This window comes from Ochotona princeps, chromosome 3, assembly GCF_030435755.1.
Source record: "Ochotona princeps isolate mOchPri1 chromosome 3, mOchPri1.hap1, whole genome shotgun sequence".
Classification (NCBI taxonomy): domain Eukaryota; kingdom Metazoa; phylum Chordata; class Mammalia; order Lagomorpha; family Ochotonidae; genus Ochotona; species Ochotona princeps.
In genome coordinates, this window is record NC_080834.1 from 109384623 (window position 1) to 109409292 (window position 24670).

Below are 24670 nucleotides of genomic sequence, written 5' to 3' on the forward strand. Positions count from 1 at the left end.
CCCATGCAGAAGACAAGGATTAGGTTGGTCCCGATCCAACTTTGGGTGCTAAATGACGCCAGGTGTTCTCCTAGTCGTGGTTTGGAGTTCTTATTAGTAGAGTGCTTTAGTGGACAGTTGACAGGGCTGCTAGGCTGAACGTCAGGATCATAGCATCTGTTCTTGAGGTGTCAGATGACCGTAAGATGGGGGAGTGACTTGACATGATCCTGAACGTCTAGCTGTTCCATTAGGAACCGAGTGACAGATTTTGAGAAGTTTGTGTGAGGAGAGGTATTTTTGTTTCTTTTTTAAATACAAGATTTAAAGATAGAGAAGGCCTTTTTTTTTTTTCCAAAGTCTTGTGTTTTATTTGGAAGGCAGATTTTAGAGAGAAAGGAGAGACAGAGGTCTTCTGTGTACTAGTTTCCACTGGTTCACTCCCCGAATGGCTGCAGTGGCTGGAGCTGTACCTCCCCCAGGTCTTCCCTGGGGGTGCAGGGGCCCCAGGTTCTGGGCCTTTCTCTAATGCTTTCCCAGGCCACAAGCAGGGAACTGGATGGGAAGTGGAGCAGACAGAACATGAACTGGCAACCATATGGGATGCTGGTGCCACAGATTGAAGGATTGGCTGCACCACTGTGCCATCTCCAACAGAATAGCCTTTGAAACCTGAAGGAGTCCGTAATGTGCAGGTCAGAGGACCTTCTCAAAGTAGACAGCTGAAGTTGTACATCTGTTATGCTACAGTTTAATACTGGGTTTTCAGGGTTGTCTCAAACTTCTTGGCATTGCTTTGAAACCATTCTTCCAGATAATTTTGATATACCATAATAAGAAAGAACTGCTGGAGGGGAAGATTCTGGAGTGTATTCCTTTTTCTTCATATTTAATAATTGGTAAAAAAAAGATATGCAGATCAAAGTTGTCGAAATTGTATGGTAAAGGATGAGATACAGTTTGTCAGTGTTTTTTTTGTTGTTGTTGTTTAAAGATTTATTCATTTTATTACAGCCAGATATATACAGAGGAGGAGAGACAGAGAGGAAGATCTTCCATCCGATGATTCACTCCCCAAGTGAGCCGCAAAGGGCCAATGCGCACCGATCCGATGCCGGGAACCTGGAACCTCTTCCGGGTCTCCCACACGGGTGCAGGGTCCCAATGCATTGGGCCGTCCTCAACTGCTTTCCCAGGCCACAAGCAGGGAGCTGGATGGGAAGTGGAGCTGCCGGGACCAGAACCGGCGCCCATATGGGATCCCGGGGTGTTCAAGGCGAGGACTTAGGCGCTAGGCCACGCCGCCGGGCCCTGTCAGTGTTTTTTTCTTTAAAGATTTATGATTTTTTTTTTTTATTGCAAAGTCAGATATACAGAGAGGAGGAGAGACAGAGAGGAAGATCTTCCATCCGATGGTTCACGCCCCAAGTGAGCGCAACGGCTGATCCTGTGCCCATCCAAAGCAGGGAACCAGGAACTTCCTCCAGGTCTCCCACGTGGGTGCAGGGTCCCAAGGCTTTGGGCCGTTCTTGACTGCTTTCCCAGACCACAGGCAGGGAGTTGTATGGGAAGTGGAGCTGCCGGGATTAGAACCAGCACCCGGGCCCGGCGGCGTGGTCTAGCGGCTAAAGTCCTCGCCTTGAAAGCCCCGGGATCCGATATGGGCGCCGGTTCTAATCCCGGCAGCTCCACTTCCCATCCAGCTCCCTGCTTGTGGCCTGGGAAAGCAGTTGAGGATGGCCCAATGCATTGGGACCCTGCACCCGCGTGGGAGACCCGGAAGAGGTTCCTGGTTTCTGGCTTCGGATCAACACGCATCGGCCCGTTGTGGCTCACTTGGGGAGTGAAACATCGGATGGAAGATCTTCCTCTCTGTCTCTCCTCCTCTGTGTATATCTGGCTGTAATAAAAATGAATAAATCTTTAAAAAAAAAAAAAAAGAGAGAAACAGCACCCATATGGGATCCTGGCATGTTCAAGGCAAGGACCCCAGCCACTAGGCCACCGTGCCGGGCCCAAGTATTTTATTTATTTATTTATTTATTTATTTATTTATTTTTAATTGGAAAAAGGTTTACAGAGAGAAGCAGAGAGAGAGAGAGAGAGAAATCTTCCATCTGCTGGTACAATTCCCAAATGGCTGCATCAACAGAGCTGAGGAAATCTTAAAAGCAGGAGCTTCTTCTGGGTCTCCCATATAGGTTCAAGGTCCCAAGGTTTTGGGCCATGATCTGCTGCTTTTGTATCCCACAAGAAAGGAGCTGGCTGGGAAGTGGAGCAGCCAGAATACAAACTGGACCCCATATGGGATCCTGACATTTGCAGGTAGAGCATTAGCCATTGTACTGGCCCCCTCAGTGTTTTAAATAAACCTTGCTTGAAAGGCTAGGGGCAGCGGGTTAGGGAGGGGGCTAGAGATTGAAGTAATTCTGTCCATTTATTCCCTGAATGCCCACAACAGCCAGGGATTGTCCAAGTTGAAGCCAGGAGTTCTCAGGTTAGTCTTGATGTTTCATGTATGGGGTAAAGACCTAAGGACGTGAGCTCTACCTGCCGTCTGCTCGGATGCTTTAGCAGAAGCAGAGTCGTTGAGGCTTGAACCAGGTGTTCTGTAGTGGGATGTGTGTGTTCCAGGCGGTGGCCTACAGCCGCTCCAATGTGTGCACTGTTCACAGCAGTGCTGACTAGTGAAAGAGCAAGCTGTGTTCTTTTTTCTCCCGCGGTAGTAGTTGAATGCCCTCGGTGACTCAGGCTGACTATATGTCCAGGCAAGCTAAAGCAGCGAGCAAGAAAGATCCGGGCCTGCTCTGAGCAAGCTTGTGTTTTTAAGTGAATGTGTTGTCATTTCTCAAGCATTTGCTAGTCACAACAGTGTCTGGAAAATCCCACCTATCTAAGGGAATACAATCGATCATAATTTCCTGATGATAGTAGTCTGTATAATAAAAATTAATTTTGAAATGAATGCTTTCATATATTGAAACTATCTGACTGCTTTTTGTTGCCAGGAAGGACCAAAAAAAGTTTGTGTCTTTCCAGTTCGTGACAGTAAAGCAATAACATTGTTTTAGTTTTTCTTGAATTTCAATACAACATGCTTCAGCACAGCACCAGTGAATGTGAAATAATTATATATTCCTACTAACTGGTCATGATGAGATTGAAACTCCAGGAAAGTCCACTGGGATCAAACCAGGTAGCCAGAGACAAGCATGGAGGGCTGGACATCTTTCTTCATTTCATTTTCTTGTACCTCTTTGTCCAACCCAAATCTTTTTATCTATCTTGAACATATAGTGGATGCTTTGTACCTTCCTACTTCTTCTTTTTTTTTTTTTTTTTTTTTGGTCTCTTTCCTGGGTTCAGTTTTACACACCTAAGCTCTATAATCACTTTTGGTTTGAATTGAGTTTTTTAAAAAGCTGATTTCTCAAGTTTACATAGACGTGTTTAGAAGTCTCATTAACCTGGGCAGTTTGGGACAGAAGGCCAAAAGAAAAAAAAGCCCGCCCACTTCCCCCCTGTTGCAGTGGTCGGTGTTTCTGCATATTTTATCTCTGCAGACTGTAAACTAACATTTCTTTCTTTCTTATTAGTGGATCCAAAGAAAAGTGCTTTCCCCTGATTTGTATTATGTTTATTGTAAGTTATATTCAGAGCTCTTAGGAACTCTAGAAACGCTGTGAGGTGTCTTATAAGCAGAGGAAGATAGATGTAATTTGTATGAGTTGATATAAACACTTAGTGTTTCTAATACTCATAACATGATGACTTCTATTGGAGAGTAAATATTTTTGAGATGGGTAACCCAAACTCAATTTCATGGTTTCTGAAAGAATATTTCTCTTATTCAGAGTTTTATGCAAGAACACTATGCAAAAAGGATTTTTGCTTACTTAATTGATGCAAAAACTATCGATTATTATTATTGGTATTTGATGGCGGGGAGGTCCTTCATATTTTTGGAGTACATCCAGATTGATTGTGTGAGTGTGCATCTCCATTTGTGTTTATGCCAATTGAAGGAGACTGTTCTAATGACGGTCCCCGAGAAACAGTAATTTAATCAGTGATTGGATGGGGAGCGAGTGTCTGATAAAACCTGTGGAAAATGTAGATGAATTCAAAGATGATCATCATCTCTGGAATTGACTGTCTTCAAGAGAAGACAGAGCAAAGGTCAGAGTTTGGTTTGTATTCAAAGCAGGATTCTAACCCCTAGATAAAGGATAGATGATTAGTTTCTAATATGCCATGATAAGCGTCCATAGAAAAAGAACAGGAAGTTTGTACACAGACCCTGAAAAGAGTACAGGGTAAAGGGACATGGAAAGAAACAACCAAGATGGCCACAGTAGCTCATCCATGAGCTGCCTGTTGTCTTGAGGTGAAACCTAATTCCCACCACATTAAAAGATGGGCTTTTTATAAGAAGGATTTAGCCATGAGGACTCTGTCTCCTTAGGTGGACCTTGGTGGGAGCTGCTTGGCCCTTTGTGCTATGGGATAACCACAGGAAGATGCCATCTGTGAAGCAGACAGCTTTCTGCAAGATACCAGCTCTCCTAGCACCTCGTCTAAGAGGCTGTGTTACAGCAGTGTGCATGTTGTACCCAGGAAGCTGGAAGAGGGAATCGGAAACCTTCTTTCTGCTGACTTCTTCAGAGGGAGCTAGGCCCTTTTTTCAGCATCTTGATTTCAGATTATCTGACTTAAGCCACCTAGTTTCTAGTACCATGTTACAACTGTTCTGGGGGGCCCGACAGCGTGGCCTAGTGGCTAAAGTCCTTGTCTTGAATGTGCCAGGATCCCATATGGGCACTGGTTCTAATCCCGGCAGCTCCTCTTCCCATCCAGCTCCCTGCTTGTGGCCTGGGAAAGCAGTTGAGGACAGCCCAAAGCCTTGGGATCCTGCACTTGCATCGGAGGCCTGGAAGGGGATTGGGGTGTAGGAGACCTGGAGGAAGTTCCTGGCTCCTGGCTCTGGATCGGCACAGCACCAGCCAATCAGCATAGCACCAGCCGTTGCGCTCACTTGGGAGTGAGTCATTGGACGGAGGATCTTTCTGTCTCTCCTCCTCTCTGTATATCCGACTTTGTAATAAAAAATAAATAAATCTTTTTTAAAAAAAAGCTGTTCTGGGAAATTATTGGGACCTCACAGTGTGATAGTTGTGCTTGACTTGATAAGAGTAGTGAAGGAGGCTCTGACATTGTAGCCTAGTAGCTAAAATACTCACCGTGCACGCACCGGGATCCCATATGGGCTGGTTCTAATCCCTGTGGCCCTGCTTCCCATCCAGATCCCTGCTTCTTGTGGCCTGGAAAAACAGTCAAGGACAGCCCAAAGCCTTGGGACCCTGCACTTGCATGGGAGACCTGGAAGGGGCTTGGGGCTGGGCTCCTGGCTTCAGGTTGACTCAAGCTCTGGCCATTGCAGCCGCTTGGGGAGTGAATCAGCGGACAGAAGATCTTCCCCTCTGTTTCTTCTCTTTGTATTTCTGATTCTTCAATAAAAATAAACAAACATTAAACGAAAAAAGTAGTGGAGGGAATGTCAGTTACAGTATGGGTTGTTATGTTGAAGGGTTTTACTGCCAAGATTCAAAATAAGAATTTACTAGAGGAGTGCCTTGACAGCCAAGGCGAGAAGAAACCAGCTTGAAAGGTAGCTTGCCTTTTGTTTTTAAATACTATCTTTGTAGGATAGTAATGCTGGAGTCTACCTGCTGAGTGAGAAGATGTGTAAGAATAGGAGGTACACCTTTAACTCTGCAAAGGCTGCGTATACCTGAGTGGATTTTTCCTAACCTAGAAATCTGCATTAATTCACCTAACATTGAGTTTTACTGTATGTAGATTGGTCAGGGGGCGGTGTTTTGCTAATTTAAAGACTTCATGGATGGCATTATGTTCCTACCCCAAGAGCCTGAAGATCTATCCCACGGTAATGACAAATGTGACCTTAATTAGAATTAGAATCTCAGGGATTGTAATCAAGTTAAAACACAGTCATTAGGGTGGGCCCTATTACAGTGTGACCATTTCCTCTTGTGAATATATATGTAATTAACTTAAAGCCTAATGTTGCATTTATATTTATAAATTAATTCCAGTAAACATTGTTTCACTTAGTCTCATGTACCGAGTCACATGTTAAGCCATGTTGCTAGTTTTAAATCTCATTTACACTGTCTTTTTTCACTGTGATAATCTTATACATGTAAGAGTAGTATTGTGTACCCTGATGAAGATTTTAATCACTAATTTTTAGTGAGTTGGGAAATTTAAGGATGAACAATATTGGGGGTCTTGTGTCTGAGAGTCTTTTATTGAAGAAAGAAGGGAGTATCATGTTTATTTTGACATTTTTGGTAATTGCTGAAGCATAGAATAAGTTACCAGAGACAAATTCACAAAAAGTCAGCGCCTGGCATTTGTAAATGGCAATAAATTAAAAGGTTATCAAATTACTAATGAGATAATTTTAACGGTTTGTAATGATGATTGTAGCTTTGCTGGAGCTAGCATAACCAAATAAGCAGTAGAATTGTGTTTTCTCACAGTTCTGGATGCGAGAGGCCTAGGCTGCAGGAGCTGGCAGGCTTTCTTCCGAGGTCCCCATCCCCCACTGTCCCCATGGGTTTTTTTGCTTTGTGCATCCCTCACATTCTTAGGCGACCCCTTTTCTTTTCTTTACAAGCATTTTTTTTTTTAAAAATGATAGTTTCAGTTGGTAGCTGTAAGTCATAATAAAGCTACTTTGTTAAAAAAAAAATGGTTTTGCCTCAGTGTATGTGGCAGGATGGCAGCAGCAAACCCAAGAAACAGTGAATTTGTTGGTGATTCTGTGTCTACAGCTGTAAGTCAGTATTCTGGTACTCTGTGAGCAGTGGTAGCTTATGTCATCATGGTTCCTTTTATAGCACAATCCATGTAAACTGTGCAAGGATAGTCCTGTGCGAGGACATAGCAACAGGTGTAATGACTTTGAATAGGCAATAGGAGCTGTTAGTGCTGAAAATTTATTGTTTATACACATCCATACTTTTTCCAGCATGGGTGAAAGTCATGAAAGTCATCAATTTCACATTTCTGAGTACAAAGGTATTTCAAAAAGCTAATAGAAAAATGAAATAGAGAAATTTATTTTGATAGTAAAGTTTATTTGCATAATGTTTATGTAAAATTTTAAAAATTCCATGTAATTTTATTTTTAGTGTTGTTTGCATAGTTGGGGGATGCATGCCCATGTAGGCCTCTGTTTTGGGGTGGGGAGGACCAAGGTGTGGAGGAAGGCTAGTGACATCAGTGTTTCTCTTCTTTTTGGTTTGTTTTTTCTCCTGTATCTGCAGCAGCAGGGGTGAGGGGAAGGGGAGAGAGCTGCTCCTTGCTGTCCACACCTGAGGATGGAGAACTGTCTTTTGATGACACCTTAGAGCTCCCAGTGTGGGGGATAAGGTTTTGAGGGTGTTACTTGAGTAGTTTTGCTAGTTCTGAGACATTGTTGGCTTCGTTGCACTAGAGTTGAGAAAATCTTTCCAAGCTCTGTTGACTTAGAAGACCACCTGAGTGCATTCACACACCCAGACACTCGCTGTAAAGCTTGAGCAGGGAAGTTTTCCGGCCTGTTCTGTTCCCCATGCCCTGACAAAGCACTGGACATCTGCTGTCAAGGCCTGAGTGACTTGGCTGTCAGACCCCCCCAGGTGCATCTGGGCATGCTGTCCACTGTACAGGCCTCAGCAATGACAGGGCCCAGAATTTTCGAGACACATGCTTTTCTTATAATGCACCTTTTGTGTGAGCCCCTTGTAAATCTATGTCACATGAGGAAAATAACACTGAACAAGAATTATAGAATTATATAATTATTAGTATATATTCTGTAAATCATATGATTATTAGTAAGTAGGTAAGACTCAGTCCATATGTAACAGAAGGCAGGTGCTCAGGAAATGAGAATGTATCTTTGCTTGATTTTATTTAGCTTTGAAGTAATAAGAAACAGGATTACACAAGTAGCAGCAAAGATGTACTTTAGACATTTTGAGTTGAGAAAATTGGCTGCTCTGACATTGTGTCTTGGGGGAGCCTGTGAGCCACATGCATTTTCCATCATTAGCCTACTTGCACCGCCAGTGTGCGGGGGTGGGAGGTGGAGAAAGGGAAAATAGTGTTGCCATTGTCATTACTAATTCTGGGCCCACTGTAGTGCTTCCTTTTCAGCTGTTACCTAACAAACTAAAGCAGTCAGCATTGGTTTGTCCTGATTTAGAATTCTGAAGTGATACAAGTAACTGGAAATGAAACATTCCACTGAAAGGTGAACAGACTTAGTGATTCTTAACAATGAGCTGTGAGTGGTAACATTGTAACTCTGTTGGCTTTCTTCCTTCTGCCTATTGTCCTATGTCTCTGAAGCCATTAGCAAGATAGTCAGGGAAGGTTCACAAGGTTAGATACCTACAGTGTGTGGATCAAATCCAGCCATGCCAGCCACACTTTAGATAAGGTTCACCAGCAGAGGAAGCTGTTCCACCTTCAAGTATTTGGGGTAGGGAACAGGAAAAAGGGGTGGAATCAAAAGAATTCTAATATTTTGAAAGACAGACAGTAATGCCGTGCAGTTTATATCAGAACCTGACTGCATTCATTTGTTTACATGCTACATGTTCCTTTTGTAGTAGGTGGCATGGTTGAATAGTGACACGCTGGCAAAGCCTAACAATATTCCTGCTGTGACTTCCTCACAGGAAAGTCTGCTCATCTCCTTTAAATTGTCTCCGTGCAAAGAGATAGATAGATATAATTAGATAGACTTATGTTATGTCCTGGTGTCTTTCTCTTCTCAATGTTCAAGATTTAGGCTTGTCTGAGAGTACCATCAGACTTTGAGTTCTGTATTCCAGCCTTTCCATCTTACGCATACCTAGAGTGTTTGAGACTCGAATGGCGCCTATGTATGTTGAGAAGGCAGAGACCTTTCAGCTGCTTGGAGCCAGAGTAGACGACCCGTGGCTCTTTCCCTCCCCGAAGTCTAATCGGTATTCCTAAATAAATTACATTCTTGATTTCTGAAGTTTATTTTGACACTTAAGAAAAAGGAAGTAAGTTTCTGTTCTGTTTGGTGATAATGATAATAACTAAATACATTGCTGCAATCCTCCTTAAAAAATCTTGCTCGTTTTTGTTAACATGTTGCTTTGCAGAAAAATAGTACCAGCCATGTTTTGGTTGCAGTTACTTTACTTATCAGGGTTTGTTATTAGGCAATGTAGAACCTCATTTTATTTCACCTAATAAAAATCAAATGGTTTTTACAATATTGTTTACATTTTGTTTACTATTTTATTGATAAAATACTTAATTAACTTTGTTTTGTTTTTAGGGTTATATCCTGTGTTGTGACCTCATGGTTTAAGTGGGAATAAAGATGAGTATAAGCAGTGATGAGGTCAACTTCTTGGTATATAGATACTTGCAAGAGTCAGGTGAGTACTTCTGTAAAGTAAATAGACCTCAAATTATTTTAATATTCTGAAAATAATCTTTTATGCATTTGAAATTTGTATCAGTCCAAACTGTTGAACCTTGTATGTTTCCTTAATGTCTGGACTGCCATTTAAAGCTATGTTTTGATGCATGGTTTAACTCTCTGACTCTTTCAAATATGTTAGGAACAAGCAAATATCTTTAACAGTTTGGTTTTCACTGTTCAAGGATATTTTATGATTTATTATTAAGTGTGATTTTTTTGCATGTATTTTGTAGGAATACAAAAACTTTCAAGTGTCATCAGTTTGAAATGAATATCCATAATCTTTAGTTACATGTTCACGTAGCTAGCACTTCGAAAGCTAAGTTGACAATATTTCTCAGAATGCTTTCACAGATACTATCCAAGCTTGTCCTTTGACTTGAATTCTTATTGATGTATTTGAGGTAGTTATAAACCATTGACATCATTATTTGTATTTATTAAATTGATGATTAGCCACATTTTTTATATTAGAAGATAAAGTTGTCAGCAGAAGGACCAGTGCAGGGGAAAATGTGGCTGTGTTTTAAGTGACAAAGTGTAAAAGAATCAGAGCAGAAAGTGGTGGATATGATTGAAATATGGGAGAGGGAAAAAGGATTGATAGCAGTATTAAGTGTGGATTGTTAGCAAGAAGTAGAGTTATTTGTGAGAAAATGTCATGTAAAAGAGATTGAATTTTTGAAGTCACACCTTGAAGTGTCTGTGGTGTTTTGCCAGTAAAGTTAGGTGTTAGACCATCATTCAGGTGCGTTAGCAGGGAGCTGGATTGAAAGTGGAACAAACTGGTCCTGAACAGTTTCCATACGAGATGCTGGTGCCCCAGTGATGGCTTCACTGAGTTTGCCGTGGTGCTTGTCCCCCTCTTGTCATTTTTGACTTAGGAAATATAAACGTGACTTAGACCGTAGATGTTTTTGCTTGCTGAGATACTGTTAGTTGTACTCCAGTTCTGAGTCTTTCTGTTAGGTTTGTGTTTATCTATTTTAATTTTATTGGAAAGGCATATTTACACAGAGGACAGAGAGAAAGATCTGTTTACTGGTTCGCTGCCCAAGTTGCCGTGATGGCTAGAGCTGAGCCAGTCAGGAACGAGGAACAACTTCTAGGTCTCCCACACAATTGCAGGGTCCCAAGTCTTTGGGTTGTCCTCTCCTGCTTCCCCAGGCCACAAGCAGGGAGCTGGATGGGAAGTGGAGCTGCCAGAACACAAGTCGTCGCTCGGATGGGCTGCTGGCACTTGGAGGTGGAAGATGAAGCAGTTGGGCCATTGTGCCATGCCCTGCATGTTTTCCCCTCCTTTCTACTGAGTATATTTTAGTTCTTTTCAAAAACTTTTTGTTACTATAAGCAATTAAGTCATAGTATGAAGTACATTTCAATCAAATGAATTTAAGTTGTGTCCCTTTTATATTTTTATCATTCTGAACATACAAGTCTAAAATATAGTAATAAATTAACTTTTCAGTATTGGGAAGAATGTATTAAATGCATTCACACTTTGCTCTCTTGTTAACTGATCTGAGCTGAAACTTGCTGAAAAACACAGATAATAGCTTTCATCATTCATAAATTCTCTTACCAAGTGATGGTTAGTGTTATAACAATATTTTTTCGAAGACTTGGAGCTTTACATTTATCTACCCAGCGTGTTCTCCCTGACATGAGGAACTGTGGTCGAGCTGAGCAGCTGTGGTCAAGGGCATGGCAGAGGGAAGAGAGAGAAGGAAGCAGATGACTCACATGTCATAGCTTACTTACGTTGAACTCTTGAAATCAGTAGGCTTTGTTTCATTTGTGTATACTGTAAACTAGTATTTAAGGAGATCCTAGAGAGGACTTCTAAAGACGGTTCTGAATGAGGTGACCAAGAAATTTAAAAGTAGTCACCTGGTAATGGGGAGTTGTAGAATATTTTTGGTCAAAATGGAAGGAAATCATTGGATCAAAACAAATAGTGCAGCTTAAAGGTAATTACTTCTATAAGTATTTTAAGGGACAGAGAAACAGAGAGAGGCTGTCATCTGCTGGTTGACTTCTCGGACGCCTAAAACAGCCAAGGAAGAGCCAGGAACTCCATCCCAGCTGCCCATGTAGGTGACAGGAAGCCAGCTATGCTTGCATGCTGCCTTCCAGAGGGTGCAATTACTGTGAAGGGAATGACAAATATATTGTGAATGTGCACTGGCAAGTTCTAAGTTTTGTTAAATGTGTTTAGAGGTCCAAAAGTTGAAAAGCTCAGCAGCCTCCTGTTATTCAGCCAGGTTGAAGCTAAGCAGGATTTAAGGGGGTTAAGTAGGGTTAAGATGAAGTTTGAGGTGTTAATGAGTGTTCAGATTTTCCTGTTGGCAAAGAAAAGCCCACAAAATGATATTTTTAGCTGCTCCAAGAAAATCTGGTGAGTTTACCAAGGTAGTAAATAGTATTCTGGATTGATTTAAATATCATTGAGATTAAAGTTACTTGTATTCCATGTTTTAAGTTACAATAAAAGGAAGCAGGATTTGTATTTTGAAGAATGTTTTATGATAGACTCGTACATACCAAGTCTTGTGTAGCTGTTTGCTGCATTCTTGTTGTGCTGTTCAGTTTTATGCATCACACTGAGCTGATGACGCATGATGCTACCTCACATTTCGAACACTGAACAACGGTTCCTTGGTAACAAATGATAACTCCTATTTGCATTATAGGGGGAAAGTCAGGCTCCATTGCCAACATTTTGGCCTTAGGAATGTTGCTTGCCATAAAGAACTCCTACACCAGAGTGCCAAAGTTTTGATCCTCTGACTGCCTGTGTCCGAGTCACTTAACAGAGGGTAGCAAGGGGCCTAAGAATCTGCTGTTGCAAGTTCTCCAAGTGATTAAGTGTAAAAAGCTTGGAAGCCCTGCTTTGTTAGTTGTCTGACAATTAGAAGTCAATAAGTTGACAGCAGGTGTATTGCATGTTCACAGTGTCTTGAGCAATTATCAACTATGTAGGATAAAGTAAAAAGCAGGAACTACTTATGGCTACTAATGTGAGACTGTCATACTAAAGTGAAGCTGCTATTAAAAACCCTGTACTGCTCTCTCTGCACAAGGTTCACTAAGAATGTTGGGATGTGCGTATGTCATAAAAGTTGCTGTTAATTGTTTGAAGTTACTTGCAAAAATAGGAGATGGGAGGAAGTTTAAAGAATTTCACAGTTCTGTGAACTCTGCAACAGGGTCTCACATATAGCAAAGCCTTGGTGGCTTTACATTGCTCTTGCAGATCTCCCAAAAGCTCTTTCTTTGTTCTGATCGTCATGCGCGCATATTACTACCACCACCACCACCACCACAACTCCCTCCGTGTATGTCTGTGTGTGTGTGTCTGTGAGAGAGAGAGAGAGAGAGAGAGAGAGAGAGAGAGAGAGAGAGATTGTAATTTGAAATCACCTAGTCTAGAATTTTCTGGGTTGCTTTGGCAATTTAGTGTGTTGATAAATATAAATTTAACAAGGGATTGCTTTTCAGGATTTGCCCTTGGCTTGCCTAAGAAATAGGATATAAGTCGCTTTTAATAAGTGTCTCTCTTGAAAGATGTAATACCATGGGAAAGACACTGGAGTCGGTACAGCTGCTTTCCCTGTGCAGGAACACTGAGTTTGGTTTGGAGATGCACAGGACAGCGCAGACTTGGCATTGCAAAGGGTTTCACAATGCTGTCGAAGGCTCCTTCTTGTAATTTGAAAACACTCATGCAGAAAAACGCTCATTCAGAAAACCAAAAAAGCTGTTCATGAGCATTTGTTCATAACATTTATTACATAATATTACTTGTTAATATGTCAATAAGGATTTCTAGCATTTGTTCTCTGAAAATCATGTTCAGTGGCAGCTGGACTGTGGTGCTGTTTCCTGAGGAAGTAACAGCCCCTAGGTTCTGTTAGCACTCTAGTATTTCAGCACTATCGATACTAGAAGATGTTAACTGTTATAAGTCCCTCTTTTCTCACCAGATAAAAACAATCTCTCCAATTCATTTTTCTTAAATTTCTGTAACATTTTTGGCTTCTTGGCAAGGACCTTCTTTGTTTCAAATAGGCTGTCTCCTAACTTCTCAAACTAAGAGGAGAGTATATTTTCCTTAGGGTTTTCATGAAGAGTTGCTGCTTTCTCGGTTTGGTTTTTTGAAGAGTTCACCCCCAGATGATTACTTCACAACTCTACACCTTTGTGAAGTAGACTTCCATATTCAAAAAGTATTCCCTAGGTAGTAAAACAGTCATCTTTTTGAGACGACTTGAAAATTGAATGTATTTGACATAAAGGACTGTAAGTAATGATGACTTGATTCAGTATGTTCTCTTTAATTAGTGTTCACTCAAGGGCAGTGATTTGATTGTCTGAATACCTAACTTGGCAGCCATATGTGGATAAGTGAGTACTTAGTGGTCTGTACTAAGTTGTGTGTGGCAGAACCCGATGTGGTGCCACTTTGAGAGTTGAATGACTGAAAATTTTGATTCTGCTCTTCCCCCCTCCCGTCTCCATCAAAGGCTTCACCTTTGACTTTTGTATCTAATCACTATTATGATTTTTTTTTTCCTGAAGAGCTTGTTCTTGGCAGGTATTTTTGAACTCTGTCACCTAGTTTTCTTGTTGCCTTATATACTGAACTGTAATTTAATTTTGTTTTAAATTGGACGTAGTGTATTTTGGGGGAGAATCATTTTTATTTTACTGTTCATCTGTCACCTGTTTTGAGATCTCTAACTTCTCTTTCCTGTAATGAATTAGTGCAAGCTGTGACACAGTTGCATTTTGGGATTAGGTGACTGTAGACTGCAGGAGCAGGTGTTCTTACTCCCACAGTGAGTTGTTTCACTGACTGTGATTCTGAATACTTTGACTTTTTGAAAAGTACTCCTCATCTTTTGGGATAGTGAGGTTTATCTTGTGATCTTTTCTGCCTTACAGTGTTTGCTTTGGGAAAGATCATCTTGTCTTCCCTGTATCCCACTTCCTGCTACCTGCAGTGTAGATCAGAGCTCCCTGGACACAGGTCTACCACCACAGCACCTTGTCTAAGGTTGTGCTTATTGCAGATAGAACACATACGGAGCACCCCTTACCTGGAAATCCACAGTGCTTCAGAATTTGACACAGTGCAGACACGATGCCGCAAGTGGAATAGTCCATACTTCATGTTACTAGCTGCAGTTAAAGCACAGGTTCGCTGGGACTATTCTGTAACATTTCCATCATACTATGTCTAAACCATACATGTAACATGCATGAATTTTATGTTTAGACTTGGGTAATAGCCCCAAGAGATCTCATTGTGTGTATGCAGACATTCTAAAGCCTGAAATATGAGATCTAAGCATTTTGAATAAGAGATATTCAATCTGTGTTTGCTTGTGAGATTGTATATCAAAACCATTCATTATTACTTCAAAAATCTCAGAAAACATCGTAGGAGGCACAGACTAACCTAGGCATTTATGTGTATGATTAAGATTTTGACCTATTATATTGTTTAATTCATTCACCTCTTTTTAAAGAAGTCTTTCCATAGCCCGTATAATGGTTAATAAATTCTTGGTTTAATATATCACCAAATGAAAGTACAGTTTCAGAGACTTAGATAATGGTAGCTGACTTACATAGCCGTTCTTCCTGCATGCCTGATGCGCAGTGTTTTTGATGAACACTCTCAGTGGCTTGACTAGAGACAGGCTAAGCCTGGTTAGTAGTGGGCCTCTAGCCAGGAGAAGTGGAGGGCAGGCAGCCCAGCTGTGGAGATGTGCCCCTGCATTCTTCTTTTTCGTGTTCATCATAGATGACCAGTCAGAGAAGTGTGCATATTAGTATACAGTTTTGCTTTACAATCAGATGATCTAGGAAAAAACTTTGATGCGTATATAGTTGTGTTGATGTCTGCTTAACAGGAAGAACTTGTCATAAAATGCTTCAGTAATTTCCACTTAGTTGTTCCCTTTTTGAAAGCTGAGGTGCCACGTTTCACTGACATAGGAAATTCTTACTGTGCATTCTCACTCTTTATTTTTTGAAGATTTGTTTATTTGAAAGATAAGAGTGACATGTGTGCGCGCACACACACACACACACACACGGATACAGACCATCCACCCATGCATTCACTACCCAAAAGGCCATGACAGCCAGAGCAGAGCATATCTGAAGCCAGGAGCAGCTTCTGGGTCTCCCACGTGGGTGAAGGGGCCCAAGGACTTGGGCTGTCCCAGGAACATGAGCAGAGAGCTGGTTTGCAAGTGTGGCAACCAGGACTGGAACCAGTGCCCAAATGGGGTGCCAGATCACAAATGGTGCTTTACCTGCTGCACTGCATTGCTGGCCGCTGTGACACACTGCTTACAGGACAGGGGTCCTTTAATGGTTGTCAGAGAAGCTGTTTAATTTTAACTAATAATCTGTTATTTTAAGGATTGCCAGAATAGGGACTGTATAAGGAAATATAAATTTATTTTCTATTTTATTTTTAATGGAAAGTCAGATATACAGAGAGGAGGAAAGACAGAGAGGAAGATCTTCTACCCGCTGATTCACTCCCCAAGTGGCTACAATGGCCAGAGATGAGCTGATCTAAAGCCAGGAGCCTCCTCCAGGTCTCCCACGTGGGTGCAGGGTCCTAAAGCTTTGGGCTGTCCACAACTGATTTCCCAGGCCACAGGCAGGGAGCTGGATGGGAATTGGGGCCATTGGGATTAGAACCGGTGCCCATATGGGATCCCAGTACGTGCAAGGCAAGGACTTTAGCTGCTAGGCTACTGTGCTGGGCCTGGAAATATAAATTTCTTGTAGTATTCTAAATTTGCATGTGTGTGATTATTTTTTTTTGGAAAACACTTTGACAGTTCTGAAAAACTTCCTTTTAAAATAGTTATCCTCTTCAGTTTTTGAAGGAATCCATTTTGGGGAGGGAAAAATATAGAAATCAAAATGCTGTGTTTACAGATATTTGAGGTGAGAGTCCTTTAAAATAGTGACTGTTGGAAAAATCCAAGTATCCAGCTATAGTATTAAGAATTCACTGATTGAATGTATTTGTTGCCTAAATATGATATTATTGAAATTCACAAAATACAAAATCTGTAAAATATTTGTAGTTACTTATTTTTGAATGTGAAATTCGGGCACAAAATTGTGCAACTAATATACAAATGCTGGACCTAGCTTGCCAACAATCAAGATTTATTACAATGATCTTCCTCCCAGTTCTCCCACCTCTTTCCCCCGCTCCTTTAAACTTTTTCTGGGTCTGAACTCCTAGTTGGAAATGTGAAGAGAAGTATGACTTTCTGGACTTCACTGACCTCAAGTTTAAATGGGACCTTGGATGAGTCCACTTTCCTCTCTGGACCAAGAGCCTCATATTTGGAATTCTGTCTGTCTTTCTCATCTGTTTGTTTCATCCAGATGCCAGTACCAGAACTGTGATAGCCAAGGTCCATCCTGTTGTTCCTGCAGCCTCACTTTACACAGCAGGTGTGCTGTGGAGAACAAACTCCCCCAAGAAGACAATCTGTAGCCTCTTGAGATAGAGTTCTCCCTGCTACAAATGGTGTATGAAAAGTAGTTGGCTTTTGTGGTCGCTTATGTCACTGTGTACCTCCTACATCTTATTTATAATCCTGAGTATCTACAGGACTTGATGATAGAGGGTGCTGTTCATGTCACATTACCAGGTCATGCTGGGTTTTGCCATCACCTTACCAGATTTAGGTGACTCCTATACCTGTTACTAGTAAGTCAGATGCTGTCAGAGAAGTCCTTCATGCATGGGTATTTTCAGGGAATTTATGGCAATATTTTCTGGCATAAGCCTTGTGTAATTCTTAGATTATTTTTCAAAGGAAATTTAAATCAAGTTTTTCCTGGAGGCAGATTTTAAAATACGCCAAGACAGCATAGTAGAAAATAGCATTCTCATTTAACAAGTACTGAAGTCAGGTAACACGCTAACGTGCTAGTATCCCAGAATGAACATATTGCTAGAGCTTCCCTCGGGCACGCCAGTTTGGTGGTCAGCCATGCAGTTTGGCAGGTGGTCGGTGAATGGCCGGTTCGAGGAAATTACAGGAGCAGTCTCAGAGAGCCTAATTAACACGGGAGTGGGTTTCCACCCATTCAGAAAGAGCAAAAGAGCCTAAGTGCATGGAAAGCCCGAGGCATGACATGGCACTGCAGATTTACCATGAAGTTTATCCTCACTTGAAGTGAGTATGTGATTGTCATAAGGGAGGATGTGTGAAGTTGGGGAGATGAAAGTGGGTTGTTAGGACTGACTGCAACCACAGCTCCAATTTTTAGGCATGCTTAGTAGGTAAAGGCCTTTATTGTGAGGCTTGAAGAGATAATTAAAAGTGATCAGATAAGAAATAATAGGGCGGGCCCAGTGGCGTGGCCTAGCAGCTAAAGTCCTCGCCTTGAACACCCCGTATCCCATATGGGCGCCAGTTCTAATCCCGGCAGCTCCACTTCCCATCCAGCTCCCTGTTTGTGGCCTGGGAAAGCAGTCGAGGACGGCCCAATGCTTTGGGATCCTGCATCCGTGTGGGAGACCCGGAAGAGGTTCCTGGTTCCGGGCTTTGGATCGGCGCGCACCGGCCGTTGCGGCTCACTTGGGGAGTGAATCAGCGGGTAGAAGATCTTCCTCTCTGTCTCTCCTCCTCTCTGTATATCTGACTTTGTAATAAAATAAATAAATCTTTAAAAAAAAAAAGAAATAGGGCAGTTTTTGTTTTAAAAGTAGTCTTCTGCTAACTGCAGTGTGGCGAATGTGCGGGCAGGGAAGGGAATGATTTGGTCCTGGTGGAAGAGGCAGGTTGATGGCAGTCTAGAAGGCCGCTGGAAGAATTTGACTCCTGGAATGCCAAGGCCAAGGGAAAGGTGGGAGTTACTGTGACCAAGACTTTTCAGGTGTAATGACAGGAGACCAGAAGTTCCAGGGAAAGGAAGAAAAAAATCATTATGAACATTAGTTTAAGCAGCATGTAATGAAGTAAACTATTTAAATTTAGCATGATTTAAGCAGGACACTCAAGTGTAGAATTTGTCAGGTAGACATTAATGAGAAGTTTTGAACAAATGTAATGACTGTTGCCGTTTCAGAGCGTTCTCAGCACATCTGTGTATGTACCTGTGGTTACTTCTCAGCTGGTCTGACCCAGTAGATTCAGGACATTGGTAATGTTCCAGCCAGAAACTGGCGTGATTTTTGTCTTTGACTCCTGAACATGCTATTACTCTAAGCTTAAGCCATTTAAGCTAATTAAATAGATGTAAAGAGGACAGTTTGTACTGTGTGGTGCCCATGAATAGAAAATACAGAAGTCATGGATTCTCTGCACTCAAGTCACCTTATGTAAGTGAAAACGCCTTGAAAACTTTGGCACTAAATATGGCTGATAAGGTGTCTCCGGCTTTCATTCACTGTGCATACCACTTTGCAAGGCTTTGATGTGCAAACACGCATCCCTTTCTGTCAGGAGGCAGCAGCTCTGTCTGCTTAAGCTACCGTCCTGTAGCTTTTCGAGGGGAGCAGTACAGTGGAGCGAGTGAAATTTGCATCCTAACTCATACTTTAAGTGGCTGTGTTTTCAGATTATAAATTACTGAAATTGCATGTGTATGCATGATACTTAGCATGAGTTAGATCTTCCAGAAAGGATAGCACCTATCGTGAAGTCTACCTGTGCTGTTTGGCTTCCCCTGCCTTCACCCCCGTTTGTGGTTTTCAGAGGAATTTATTGAGGGAGGGACCTGTAAATGCAAACAGGAACCCACAAGCTCAAGGCTGTGGATTACCTCATCCTCCAATCTTCCTTGCTGCTGGCGATCTGGAATCCACTCATTCAGATAGGGTTTCCTGATAGGGACAACTCAGAATGCTGCTTCCCTGTACCCTTATAAACTAGAGACTGTAAATGGGTTTAAAGGTAACCTTGCTTGTGGGCAAAGATCAAGATTATAAAATCAAGGTCTCAAAAGTGCAATTTTTTCCCCTTTGCTTTCTCACATTAACGATGGCTTGGTGCCGTGAGAGGAAAGGGCAGTTGGTGAGGAAGATCAACCCGAGGACTTTGCCTCTCAAGCCATGCAAAGGTTTTCACTGTTTTAGTTTAGAATGCTGATAGATGTCGCAGGAAGCTGCAGAGTGCAAGAATGGAACCCCAAACACACACACCCTGAACCAGCTGAGCCCGTAGTTATTATGAAGATGCAACTTTCTGTATTTCAAATATACTTTGAATTGTTTGTTGTAGTATTTTTACTTAAGAACCTGTTTTACATCTATCAATGCACAGCACCTGAATTTAGATGAATTTGGGTAACAGGTTTTTGTGAGCATTCTGGTTTTAAGTATTTTAATTGAAATGCTAATAGAGAATTTTTTACTGGCAAAGTACAAGTTCTTTTTGTTTGAACAACATACATACATGGAATTTAAGCCTTGAAATTCCTTTTCATTCCCTTTTTTTAAAAAAGATTTATTTTATTTTTATTGCAAAGTCAGATATACAGAGGGGAGGAGAGACAGTCAGGAAGATTTTCCGTCTGTTGATTCACTCCCCAAGTTGCCACAATGGCTGTAGCTATGCCCATCTGGAGCCAGGAGGCAGGAGCTGCTTCCCACAAGGGTCTCCCGTGTGGGGCGGGTGCAAGGTCACAAGGCTTTGGCTTGTCCTGGACTGCTTTGCCAGGCCACGAGCCACTGGGATACGAGCCAGCGCCCATATGGGATCCGGTGCATGCAAGGTAAGGACTTGCTAGCCTACTGCACCGGACCCTCTTTTTATTCTTAAATTTCATTTCTCGTGTTTGCTTTCGTCAGTAGTTAGAAGATACTATGAAATTGAATTTTACATGGTATTTAAGAGTTTGTGGAAATTAAAATATATGACAAATATTTCAATGTCCCTTAATCTATCTTGGCCTTTTTCCTCTTGAGTGAAGCAAGAATTGAATTACATGATTTCCAGATCCTCTTTTTCAACCCTTAAGTTTGTTGTTGTTCATAAGGGGAATTACATATGACTGCTAAAAGTAGTATAATTAAGATACGTGCTTAGAAAATACAGAATACATTAATTAATTAATAAAAATGTGGATACTTCAGGAAGTTAATAGAAAGTTGGAATTAGACATTAAGCTTTTTTTGGGGTGCAAAAACTTTTGAAATCCATGCATAGTTTTTCCATCATACACCTTTTTGAGTGAACTTTCTGAAGATTTCAGAAGGCGAATCTTTACAGTTGGGTGTGGTTTTGAACGATTGTGGAGGTCCTTTTGTTTGTGTCTTTTAGCATATGGCTACTAAGAAAATAAACTTCCTTTTCTTTTGTTTTTAGGATTTTCTCATTCAGCATTTACCTTTGGTATAGAAAGCCATATTAGTCAGTCTAACATAAATGGTGCCCTTGTTCCCCCTGCTGCATTGATTTCGATCATCCAGAAAGGTCTACAGTATGTAGAGGCTGAAGTTAGTATTAATGAGGTAAGACTTATTTCAAATATTAATTCTTTCTCTTAAGTAGTTCTTTCATTGTCTGTCTCGCTAGCTTATTGTGTGTGTGAGTGTAGTTTCGCTGGAGAAGTGAAAATGGAGAGTGTGATCCCAGCAGACCAGTCTGATCACCCAGGCCTGGTGTGTTAGCTCCTAGTTGTGAGAGCATTGTTTGCATCCTGTTTCCCTTTACATACTTTTGTAAACAAGCACAAGAAATCATTATCTTTAACAAAAAGGCCTTGTGTTGTAGAATGCTGAAACTAAGTCAGTGGCCTATAAATCAGAAACCCTGAACATTATTTAGATGTATCCTGGGTTTTGGAACCGGTGTGTTGCTGTAAACAACTCGAGCCCTATTGCGTCAGCTTACAGGTAGTGTGCTTAGTTCAAGTGTCAGCTTATTGTGGTCCGCTCCCTGTTTTTGAAAGTAAAGTTGGAAACACAGCCGTACTCATTTACATATTGTCTGTGGCTGCTTACTGTGGAATTGAGTATTTGTGGTAGAGACCTTATTGGTGTAAGGCCTAAATGAATTAATGTCTTGGTGCTGGGTCTTCTTACAGAGGCTAGCAAATTCCTTGTTACCTTTAAACAAATGCTTTGTTTCCTGTATGGCCACAAGTCAGGACCAAGTGGTTTTCCCCTTATTATCATGTAAGAAAGTAGCATGCTCCCTTCTTGGGTGTGTATATTTTTAAGAGTGAAGCATCTTTAATTTTTGGGTTAACATTCATTACTATAGCCATATAGCCCACTAAATTGATTGGATTTTTAAATTTTTTATTTCTTATTTCTATGCTTGAAAAAGTCACAAATGTTAATGAAATATGTCCTGATAGCATTTTCCTGTCAAAAATATGCAGGCACTTCAGAATATTTATGGAAAGGTGGAATTACAAGAAAGTTGATTTTGGTGCAGACCTTTTTTCTAAGTCCATGCATCAGTTTTCTGTTAGACACGTTTCTCATGCAGTTTCTGGGGGCCTCTTTTATGCATAGATTCACTTTCTTTTAACCAAAGTAAAGTTATCTTTCAACTCCATTTGCTATAAACATTTGAAAGTGCCCTCATATGCCCTCATATGCTTTATTGTGAAGAGGAATAAGCAAGCAAGTTTCCTACTCAGCAGAGGTGAAGTCTCATTGTCCTTGAAGCGTAGTGTATAAGCTAGTACTCCACCGTGCACACGTGTGTGCTTAGTGGTCTGTAAGTTAAATCACATTTTCCCCATTTCTCAAGTATTCTGACAATTGTCGCTTCATAAGGATGTTCTGTGTTTTGTGATTCACTGTATCCCATTCACTCCACAAGATCATTGGTGGTACATGTCCCCTGGTTTAATTGAAGCAGGTTTCACATAGGTATGTTCTAGCCAATTTACATCGTTTCTGTTTCTGAGTTGTTCTGTGCTCACTGGATAATTTTATTAACTATGAACTTCCTGATACCAGTAAGTAAAGCTTTGGAAATTTGAGCTGTTCCATAAAATTAGATCACTAGCCTGTGTGATGCCTCTCACTTGTTAGTTTGGGGGAGACCTAGGCACAGTGCTTGTTAAACACTGTCCTGAGCCTTCCCTTAGATTCTGCTGCTGCAGGATTGGGTCTCATTCAGGAGACAGCAGTGCTGTTGGTCTTTGGATCATGGTCTAAATAGCATGTTGAAGAGGTCTGGTTTGCCTGTGACTAGCTGTGTAACCATTATAAGTTACAACAGTCTCAACAGTTGATGTATTTCAACATCAATAAAATGAAATATTTGAGCTGATATCTGCTTGAATATTTTAATCAAACCACAAGAAACTTTGGAATCCAACAAATAACTTTTTTGAGAAGTCATACCTTTATATACCCAAGGGATTGGTTTAGGGACCCGGTGCTCCCATATTAGAATTTACTGATGCTCAGAACTCTTAAAATGGCTTTAGTACTTGCATGTAACCCATGTGCGTCATCCAGCCTGCTTTAATTCACCTCTGGATGACTTTGAGAACCTAATACAGTAAATAGTGGTTACAGTATATTGCTTGGGAAATAATGGCCAGGATGTTCGATACTGACAAGCTTATTGTTTTTTCCCTCAAATACTTCCCTTCATTCCTGGTTGAAAGAGATGACTGGCTCTTTACCACCCTGTGACGCCATACGCTGCCTATTGCATGTTGGTCATTGTTTTTTTTCACTAACAGAATTTCAGAATATAATTAGCGTTTTCGTCCTCTGGCCTACATTTTATCATCCCTTCCAGTTTTTAGCAGTGGCTTCTATTACGTTACGATTATACCTCCAACACTCAGCAACATGAACTGAGTGAAAATGAAAATTTAAATAGCAGTTGCAGTTGCTTCTTGTGGTTCTTTTTTTCCCTCACAACTCTATTCCTTTTTAAATGCGTTCAGAGCGAATGTTTTTATTTCTGTTGTTGATTTATATGAATGGGAATAACTCTAATTGTTATCTTTGGCTTTTCTTTTCTTACGGTTTTCCAAATCCAGGATGGTACCTTGTTTGATGGTCGACCAATAGAGTCTCTGTCCCTGATAGATGCCGTAATGCCTGATGTAGTGCAAACGAGACAACAAGCTTATAGAGATAAGCTTGCACAGCAACAGGCCGCAGCTGCTGCAGCTGCCGCAGCTGCAACCAACCCACAGGGAACTGCAAAAAATGGAGAGAACACAGCAAATGGAGAGGAGAACGGAGCACATACCATAGCAAGTGAGCAGAGGAAATTTTAAAATTTCTTTTTCAGGGGAGATGCCTAACTTAACTGGGACCCTTCGTCTATTTGTTTATTTATTCTAAACCAACTTGTTTCTCACAGTTCAGATTTTCCCCTCTAAAGTTCCCCAAAGCTAGATTTACTTGAATCGACTTTGTATTCTTTTTAAAGTATGTAGGAACTTCTTTCCAATATGAAATGAGTTTTTACCTCTGCATTTGATTTCTGAGTAAAATTTGTAGTATTGGTTTTGACCAAATACCATGCAGTTGTGACATTCAGATAGAAAAAGCAACTCTGATGTTATATGCATGATATCAGCAACCCCTACTGGCAGAAACTCAGAATAGTATTGGTACGTGTGTAAATTCAAAGCATTCATCATCTCAGCCACGTTTATATCTAAGCTTTAGCAGTCATCCTCTCATACCAACCTCTGCCAGTCCTCCATAGACAAACTGACATGTGTATGTGTGTATAAATATATACACACACACATAAACTTTTAACAATAGTACAGTCCCAATATACAATGTAGGAGTTTGTTTTCCTTTTGGAAGACTATATAGTCAGGCTCAACTTAATCTAACATGGTGAAAAACAGTAACACTCTATTGTAAAGGAAAATATTTGCTTGTTTTGAATTTTTTCCTTACACTGCCCCGCACCCACTCCCCAAGGATGTTGTGCTGTTACTTAATGAATTTTCCATAATGCAGATAATCATACTGACATGATGGAAGTGGATGGAGACGTCGAAATCCCTCCTAATAAAGCAGTTGTGCTGCGGGGCCATGAGTCTGAAGTTTTCATCTGTGCCTGGAACCCTGTTAGTGATCTCCTGGCATCAGGGTATGTTTGTCAAAGTGAAAATAAACAAGCATTTTAGAATAATTTGCGTTAA

At 41.1% G+C, this 24670-nt stretch overlaps 1 protein-coding gene across 6 annotated transcripts in view; it reads left to right on the forward strand.

The window, feature by feature from the left end:
• TBL1XR1 (TBL1X/Y related 1) overlaps positions 1 to 24670 on the forward strand; it is a 159863-nt gene that overhangs the window by 107754 nt on the left and 27439 nt on the right. For 4 of the 6 annotated variants that reach the window (XM_058661076.1, XM_058661075.1, XM_004591286.3 and 1 more), the window contains 4 exons: positions 9371 to 9473; positions 20887 to 21032; positions 23540 to 23762; positions 24486 to 24618. In XM_058661076.1, the coding sequence (XP_058517059.1) occupies positions 9416 to 9473; positions 20887 to 21032; positions 23540 to 23762; positions 24486 to 24618 (560 nt within the window). In that variant the 5' untranslated portion in view covers positions 9371 to 9415. The remainder of the gene's footprint in view (positions 1 to 9370; positions 9474 to 20886; positions 21033 to 23539; positions 23763 to 24485; positions 24619 to 24670) is intronic. The other 2 variants (XM_058661078.1, XM_058661079.1) reach the window with 1 other exon arrangement.